Source organism: Setaria viridis, chromosome 1 (genome assembly GCF_005286985.2).
Source record: "Setaria viridis chromosome 1, Setaria_viridis_v4.0, whole genome shotgun sequence".
Lineage (NCBI taxonomy): Eukaryota > Viridiplantae > Streptophyta > Magnoliopsida > Poales > Poaceae > Setaria > Setaria viridis.
In genome coordinates, this window is record NC_048263.2 from 4,998,263 (window position 1) to 5,007,564 (window position 9,302).

General features: G+C 53.1%; 1 protein-coding gene across 1 annotated transcript; it reads left to right on the plus strand.

Annotated features, from left to right (window-relative positions):
• The first annotated feature begins 788 nt into the window (after window positions 1-788).
• LOC117858807 (glucomannan 4-beta-mannosyltransferase 1) lies at window positions 789-8,154 on the plus strand. Its single transcript, XM_034741944.2, has 9 exons — window positions 789-1,201; window positions 1,363-1,461; window positions 3,428-3,680; window positions 6,233-6,343; window positions 6,450-6,586; window positions 6,754-6,867; window positions 6,979-7,178; window positions 7,289-7,486; window positions 7,564-8,154. The coding sequence occupies exons 1-9, from the start codon at window positions 911-913 to the stop codon at window positions 7,724-7,726; spliced, it is 1,566 nt and encodes a 521-aa protein (XP_034597835.1). The 5' UTR covers window positions 789-910; the 3' UTR covers window positions 7,727-8,154.
• Window positions 8,155-9,302: the final 1,148 nt, after the last annotated feature.

Below are 9,302 nucleotides of genomic sequence, written 5' to 3' on the forward strand. Positions count from 1 at the left end.
CCATGAGCTCGTGCCTGCAACAGCTATCTCCCATCTCCCTCACCTCCAGCCGCGCCACCGACACCCCCCCGCCGGGCCCACTCACTCGCTCACCCCCCACCGCGACAATGATGGCCTAATCGGCTCCGTCTACCCACGCTTTTTACTGTTAACCCCCTCCGCCTCATCCATGCCATGTTTACCGTCGGTTTCTGCCGCAATCATGCAATTGTTTTTTTCCCTCTCCTTTCTTCCTTTTTTTTTTTTACTGCCACGGCACAGCGAGCGCCACAGGCCTTGGATCCCAGACCCCACCTCTCGCCTCATTTGACAGGTCAACAGTGTCTCAGAGGGTGTGCGTAAAAAAACTATTCCCTCTGGCGAGCTGGAACAGCGCTGGTAGTGATTAGTGAATGTGCTCGGCGAGTGAGACCGTCGGTGCGGCTATGTCCGACGTGTGCACTCATTCTCCTCATCACTGAACAGTGATGAGCGAGTCGCCTGGCCAGCGCTCGCTCTCCCGCCATTTCTAATTCTGGGCGCCCATGGATCTGCGTTTTTGGCGCCAGTTGCACCTGCCACACTCGCAAATATCTCAAATAGTCCACTCTAAAGTATCATTCCTAGTTTATAGTTTTAAAAGTTCTTCTGGAAATGCATTTTCTTCTTTCTTTTTTTAAAAAAGAACGAGTCAAGTGACAGCTGAGAGTGCAGTAGTACTACACCTACACTGTGTGTACAAAACCCTACGCCCCTGATGCGGCGCTAAGCACGTGGCCTGCCCTCTATAAACCCCCTCACTCTCGCGCACTCCCACCCCGCCCGCGCCCCAACACACACGCCCACACCTCCCCCACAGCCCGCACCCCTCGCCGGCGGCCGCATTGCCCCTGCCCTGCCCTGCCCCCAGCCCGGACGGACGGACCGAGCGATGGACGCGGCGGCGGGGACGGCGGCGGCGCTGCCGGAGGCGTGGTCGCAGGTGCGCGCGCCGGTGATCGTGCCGCTGCTGCGCCTGGCCGTGGCCGTCTGCCTCACCATGTCCGTGCTGCTCTTCCTCGAGCGGATGTACATGGCCGTCGTCATCGCCGTGGTGCGCCTCCTCCGCCTCCGCCCCGAGCGCCGGTACCGCTGCGACCCGCTCCCCGAGGACGACCCCGAGCTCGGCTCCTCCGCGTTCCCCTCCGTGCTCGTCCAGATCCCCATGTTCAACGAGCGCGAGGTACATTCACCTGCACCTCTCTCCAGTTCTCCACCCGCATTGCGCCGCCGAGCCGCCATTGCCGACGAGAGCTCGGCCCCCTTTGGGAGTGGGCTCCAGCCTCCAATGGCGGAGCGGGTTTGGTTCGAGTGGATTTGGATTAACCTTGCGGCGCGGTGCAGGTGTACCAGCTGTCGATCGGCGCGGTGTGCGGGCTGTCGTGGCCGTCGGACCGGCTGGTGGTCCAGGTGCTCGACGACTCCACGGACGAAGTGATTAAGGTAAAAAGCTCACGCATGCCAGGGGTTAATTAGCATCATTAGCGCGCGCTAATCACGTCCTATTACCGCTGCCATCATCAGCAGCGCCATCATCGACCTGTCGGTGGGTGTGGCCATTGATTAAGGGGGGCTGTGGAGCAGCGGTAGAATAGGCATGGTAGGCCCTGTTTGGGAAGGGCGTGTTAAAATTTAACAGGGTGTTAAACTTTAACACCCTCAAATAAAGGTGTTAAACTTTAGTATCTTGAGGTGTTTGGATGATCTGTTAAAATTTAACACCTTAGGTTGTAATTGACAACTTTACCCCTCATTACTCCTCTCAATGGCAGCCAAATACCCCTTCTTCCTTCTTCTCCTTCCTCCTCCTTCCTTCTTCCTCCTTTCCTGCGCCTGCCGCCTCCGGCCCCACCCCTGCTCGGTCCACGCCGTGCCCGGCGCCAACGTCGGCGTCAGCGCTGCCGGCCGCCCCGTCGGCCCCTCCCCTGCGCCTGCCGCCTCCGGCCCCGCCCCGCCACCGGCGTCCCCTACCGCGGCACTAGCGGCCGCGCCCGCCCGAGCCCCCAACGCCACCACCGTGCCCGCCCGAGCCCCCACCGCCACCACCTGCGCCGCCCGCCGGTCCCCACACCACCGGATCGGCCTCGCCCGCGCCCGCGCCCGCCGGCCGCGCCAGCCGCCGCCCACGCGAGGCCGCCCGCGCCAGCCGCCGCCCGCCGCCCGCGCGAGGCCGCCCGCGCGAGGCCGCCGCGTGCTGCCCAGCGCGGCATCCCGGCGCAGGAGCGGCGCGGACCGGCGGTGGCGCGCGATGGGCGGACCAGCGGCGGCGCGACGGGCGGACTGGCGGCGGTGCGCGACGTGCGGATCGGGGAAGGAAGATGGGGGCAGTGGAGGAGAGAGAAGAGGAGAGAGAGGGGGGCAACCAGGGAATAAGTGGGGAGGGGGACCACTTTTAACACCTTTAGCACATTTTAACACCCCCTCCATGTGTTTATGAAAAGAGGGGTGTTAAATTTTAACACTTCATCTTTAACACTTGTGTTTGGCAACCAAAAGTGTTAAAATCTGTTAAAAAGGGGGTGTTAAACTTTAACACCCCCTTCCCAAACAGGCCCGTACTAAAAAATGTGAAAGAAGGTGGGTACTGCCGAGGGGAAGGGGCTTTGCCTGGCCTTTTACTTTTTTTTGTCCCCAATGGAAAGAGGCCGCAGCGCCCGGGCATCTGCCAGGCCCTGGCCCCGACCACGCTTGTCCTCTTTACTCACGCTACCCAGGTCGCATCATGCTACTGCGGCCCCGGCCGCTGTGGCTGAGGTTACCCTGCTTACCTGCTAGCGCTTGCAATGAAAAGTGAAAACTCACATGTATCCTCACTACCCTACCAGCTGGCCACTGCAATACACATGGCATGATTTCTTCGCAATACTTCTACAGGAACCAGTTAGAAAAATATCTCCGGCAGCACAACAGCAATAAAAAGGAAAAACCTTACGGCACACTGGATTTGCATTTGCTCCCGGCTACTGGTGGCACTGCTAGTAGAGCATTAATTTGGCGGGGGACGTGGGGGCAATAATAATGGCCCCGCTAATTGAGCGACTGGATAGTTTTTACACGAGCATCTGTACTGCCTGATCCTCCGAGCAAAGGGATCCCAACTAGGCACGTGCAAAAGCCGTGCCGGGTGTTGACCATCCCCCACTAGAGCTTGGCAATGCTCACATTGGATCCGGCCACCCTCCCCTATTCTTTTAGAGGATGGGCATTGGCCGAGGCAGCCTCCCTGATGCACCACACCATGTAGCGTAGCCGTACGTGCCATTTGCAATGTTGCGTACGGTACACTGAGAATGAATGTGTTGAATTCCAGTGGTAAAAAGATGTTCTTAATCTGCCATTTGGAGGAGGTAATTAGAAGTAATTAAGTGGTAAAGTAAAATTGGCTGATGATGGGAATGGCGCCGCGCAGGAAATGGTGCGGATGGAGTGCGAGCGGTGGGCGCGGAAGGGGATCAACATCACGTACCAGATCCGCGACGACCGGAGGGGGTACAAGGCGGGGGCGCTCAAGGCCGGGATGAAGCACGCGTACGTGCGGGAGTGCGAGTACGTGGCCATCTTCGACGCCGACTTCCAGCCCGACCCGGACTTCCTCAAGCGCACCATCCCCTACCTCGTGCACAACCCGGAGATCGCACTCGTCCAGGCGCGATGGAGATTCGGTGAGTTTTTTTTTCTTCTTCCTTTCTTGTGATACAAGCTTGTGTTGTGTTTACCGTGCTTCCCTTCTGTCGGCGGTAGCGTAAGTCTTTTGTCGGCGTTAGCGTAAGTTTTAGGGCATGTTCATGTTGCCACCGTTTGCTCCAAGAATCTGCCAAACTCGACTAACCTTAGATGCTCAAAATCTTAGCCACACCTTGGCAAGCCTAAGACAATCTTGCCACATTTTTCTGAGTCATTGACACGTGGGATCTAGTTTATTGGCAATGAATGGGGATTTTTTTTTCTTCGAAGTATAGTGTTGGGCTAAAAATCGGGGTTTGCAATTGACTTTTGGGGCCTCGGGCACGTGTCAAACGGCCTGGACTTCCGGGTCCATAGTGGCTGGTAGTAGAGCCTTGAGCCGTCGGATTATTTTACGGAAGGTCCAGATCGGACGCCAACGCCACCGACGCTCTTGCACCGTGTGACACAACTGACAACTCACATCTCTGCCGTCGCCCGTCGGTGGTTAATCGAGCGGTCGTTCTGACGCGAAGCCCGACCGAGAGAACTGCGTCCTGGTGGGCTGGTCGCCGCCACGCGCAGCTCACGCCTGTGACAGCGGCGGCATGTGTGTGAGCCTCCCCCTCGTGGCCTCGTGGGGCTATCGCCTGCCGCGCGGCGCGACCTGCGGCGTAGCACGGGGCGTCGGCCAGGCGTACCAGGTACCCGGGATCTCCTGACGGCCGCGCGTCATCTTGATTCCGTTGGGATATCCTACGGCTTCCTTCTCCCCCGCCGGGACCGCGCGCCGGGCCGGACACCCCCCCACCGTACGCGACGCGCGCGGCCCGTTGCTTGCTCGTCACCGGAGGTGTCCCGGCACTGCACGGCCGATGTGGATAGCGCGCGGCCGGACGGTGGCTGCCCGTCCTTGTCTCGTCGGCAGCAGGGCCTCGGCCCCCGCGCTGTCGCCGTCGGGCCGGCTGGGGCGTCGTCGGTGATCGATCGGCTGCAGGCTGCAGTTAATCCTTGCTTAAATTGCTCTGGCGAGCCATCTGTTCTGCAGGCCGTTTACTATTCGGGGGCCTGTCAGGACCCCGCAGTAGCATATTCGCTCGTGCCGCGCAGGGGAGGTTTCAGCATAATACTCCCCGAGATTCTTGACCGAACCGTGCCACTGCCACGTGGGACCGGTCCGCTGCGCACTCCATCAGAACCCAGGGACATTTGTGCGTGCGGTGCGACACCTCCGGAATGGAGCACGGCAAACAGGGTTCAGTGAAGCTGCTTCACTCATCACGCACTCACCCACTCCATCTCTGCACAGCGCCCACCCACACTCCCTGTTTCCCTGTGTCGAGTCTCTATCCGGAACTAGTACACGAACTACGTGTCCCCGGGGGGCCCACACACCACTGACAGTGGGAGGGTCCCATCTCGGTCCGTCCGTCGCTGCCGGAGCCGGACAGGTTTTCTGCGGCCATGTGGCGCGGCCCGGCGGAACATGGCGGGGGCGGGGCCGTCGGCCGTCGGTGATCCCAGGACGGAGCAGGCGTGGGCGCGGGCGCGGGCGCGCGCGCTAATTGACCGCGACCGGGACCCGCTGTCCCCTCTGCTTTGGTGCAGGGGAGGCACGCCCTTGTGTGCCCCCTCCCCTAAATCCTAGTAGCCTCCTTGGGCGCCTCATGGGTTGGGGATAAAGAACACGGTCATCAAGCTGCAATTAGTGGTGTTGGAGCCTCATATCATATGATATGATAGGATATGGCGACGCATCCAGATCCAGACAAGGCATGCTCAATTTATTATGGAAAAAACATTACTCCAGTACAGTAGGATAAGCTGTGGTAAGGAGGATGTTTAGTTACCCCAACTCCCAACTTTGACACTATGCAAAAAGAAGATTCCCCATCACATCAAACTTGTGGTACATGCATGGAGTACTAAATGTAGACGAAATTAAAAACTAATTGCACAGTTTTGTTGTACTTTGCGATACGAATCTTTTGAGCCTAATTAGTCAATATTTGGACAATAATTCACAAATACAAACGAAACGCTACAGTGTGCTACAGTGCTGGCACAGTAATTTTGTATCTCCCAATTTAGCCAACTAAACAAGGCCTGAGTTTGATCCTTCCTCTGTAACTTTTCAATTTTTTTTTCCCCTGAGGGTGGTTTGTAACTTTTTTAGATGCCTTTCCCTGTAACTTGGTAAGAGCTACTGAGCTGCAGAGCTACTCCCATGCTAGTGATTGTGATGCTGGTTTCCTTTCCCAGCCTGACCACAGGCACATTGCTTGGTCTGCTGGTCCAATTGGTCACTGACCAACCTATTAAGTGACAGAACAAAAAAAAATCAGAGTAGCGTGCACATGTATCCACGGCAGTGCTGGTTAAACTGAAGAGCATATAAAAGAAAAAAAAACGTGCTCTTTCTAGCTATTATTTGGTGGTCTGTATTTTTTTTCTTTTCATTGTCACCTGTTTTCCTCGTTATTATGACAAAGGCAATGACCATGAGTAATAGATGATTGTAACTGATTGATGTCCTTGTGGTGATCACCAGTGAACGCGGACGAGTGCCTGATGACGAGGATGCAGGAGATGTCCCTGGACTACCACTTCACGGTGGAGCAGGAAGTGAGCTCCTCCGTCTGCGCCTTCTTCGGCTTCAACGGTAACTACTAACAAGCTCACATGCATCCAATGCTCTCTCCACTTACAATTGTAATTCCACATTTTTCTCATCTTGTTCATAGCACCTGACTCGTTTATTCATCCAGGAACCGCTGGCGTGTGGCGCATTGCCGCAGTTAATGAGGCCGGAGGGTGGAAGGACAGGACCACAGTGGAGGACATGGACCTTGCTATTCGGGCAAGCCTCAAGGGTTGGAAGTTTGTCTACCTCGGTGATGTTCAGGTACAGTTCATTCCAATCATGGCCTCCAACAATTTCAGATACCATCCAATGCATCTTTCCGCCTTACTATCATTGCATTTCGGCCATTCCTTCTTTATGAGACAATAGTACATTTAGATTGCTCAAGAGGAAAGTGAAGCTAAAACCATGATGTGTGCAATTTTCAGGTAAAAAGTGAGCTGCCGAGCACCTTCAAGGCTTTCCGGTTCCAGCAGCACAGGTGGTCGTGCGGGCCCGCAAACCTGTTCAGGAAAATGCTCATGGAGATTGTGACAAATAAGGTCTGTCCAACATGAATTCAAGAAATTTGAAACACAGTTCAGCTGATTGCAATTGGAAATTTGTGGCGAGTAGAACGTGTTGCTAACTCACGTGCTATTGATATGACGCAGAAAGTGACGATCTGGAAGAAGATCCATGTCATCTACAACTTTTTCTTGATACGCAAGATTATTGCACATATTATTACATTTTCATTCTACTGCCTCATCATCCCGGCAACGATCTTCGTCCCCGAGGTCCGCATACCTAAGTGGGGCTGTGTCTACATTCCCTCGGCCATCACCCTTCTCAATTCTGTTGGCACTCCCAGGTGAAAATCTTTTAGAGAACCTCTCCGAACCAATGAAATGTACTCATCGCTAAATGGTTATTGGTGATCAAACCGCACGATTACCTAACTGAGGATATCAATTTTTGCAGGTCCTTTCACTTGCTTTTCTTCTGGGTCGCCTTTGAGAATGTCATGTCTCTTCACAGAACAAAAGCCACATTGATCGGCTTGTTAGAGGCTGGCAGGGCCAACGAATGGGTCGTGACAGCTAAGCTCGGCAGCGCTATGAAGATGAAATCAGCTAATAAAGGAGGACTCAAGAAACAGTTCATGAGGATATGGGAGAGGTATGGAGCGATTAAATCTACTATTTTCCTGGTGTTCTCTTTAAGTACTGCAAATAATTTTCTGCAACAAAATTCAGGCTGCACATTACGGAGCTCGGTGTGGGAACCTTCCTCTTCTCCTGCGGATGGTATGATCTCGCGTATGGGAGGGACCATTTTTACATCTACCTCTTCTTCCAGTCCATAGCTTTCTTCATTATCGGTTTTGGCTACGTTGGCACAATCGTCCCGCAGTCGTAACAGAAGTGTTCAGATCATCCGCCTCCGGCTTCTGCATTGTCTTCAGCAAGTTTCGTAGTGGATAACCAGTTTGAAGTAAAGATCATAAGGTCCTCTCTCTCATCGTCTTTTTGGGGACCGGTCATGTAGCCTTCCGTTGCATGCGCTACTGTAAAATAGGAACTGCAGTGTTGTAAGATCACTGCAGGAAAATTTAGAGATTGGTGCCGTATGGGCAGGAAATGTTGTGGTGTTTTTGCTTATATATTATAGCAAGTACGTGATGTGTTTCAAGGGGCGCAGGATGGCTTCTTCCAATGTACTAGTAACATACAGAAAAAAGAGGTTCAGACATGTGTTGAGAAAAATCAAGTGTTCATGCTTCTCCTGTACGGCCCTACATTTCACACGTGCTGAATATACAGTCCTCTCTTGTGGGTGTACGAGTATGAAGTAGTGGCTTCTCATGTGTTCAGTGTACTCTTCAGTCTTCAGTGCTTTTCAGCTTGTAACAAGTTTTGTATACCTAAAGGACCTAGAGGGTTATTAGGCACTAGGCTCTAGAGATCTTTTCACCTTCAGTGAAACCCCCTTCACAGGACTTCATGGAGGGTGCTGAGCGAGCCAAAGCCTTATGGGCAAAAATACTTCGGTAACTCCTCTTTTGGAGGACTGGAACTCAAAGCTCTGAACAATGGAGGAAATGATACCTCTTATTTGTGTTCTAGATGCAACAGTACTGAGAACGATGAGCATCTGTTTTTCACTGTGACTTCTCCAAAGCCGTGCGGTTCGCTACCATAATTTTGTAGTCTCTTGTGCTCACATTATCTACAGTCTATATCATCCCTAATAATTTGAATTCCACTTAACATGTTGATCTTGTTTTTTTTTACATTCTATGGTACATAAAGAATGCCAAGAAATGATGTGGCTGCAGCGCTCGTGTATTGCATGGTTAAAAGAGGAAGATAGTAATACAAGTTATTTTCATCGGCAAGCTGTTTGGCGAGCTCGTAAGAATCATATTAAGAAGCTGAAAGATGCGGAAGGCAATTGGTGTGATACTCCGCATGGCCTTAAGCAAATGACAGCTGATTTCTTCATGAGGTTGTATGAGGCAAATCTGGGTGTTATACCAAACGAGCTTCTCAATCTAACTGAACACAAAGTTTCAGAGGCAATAAATCAACAGCTATGCAAAGAATTCACAGATCAAGAAATATCGGATGCTCTTTTCCAGATGGGATCCCTGAAGGCTCTAGGGCCGGATGGATTCCCAGCACGTTTCCTCCAGAGGCACTAGCACACATTGCGGGAAGACGTGATTAGGGCTGTCAAGAAGTTTTTTTGGATGGGATTATGCCACCGAGTATAAATGACACGGCTATAGTGCTAATCCCCAAAGGAAATAACCCAGAAGAGCTAAAGGATTTCCGATCCATTAGCTTATGCAATGTTATTTACAAAGTTATCTCCAAGTGCCTGGAACAGGTTGAGGCCATTTTTGGGAGAAATTATCTCGCCAGAGCAAAGTGCTTTTGTGCCCAGCCATATGATTACAGACAACGCTATTATTGCGTTCAAGTGCATACAT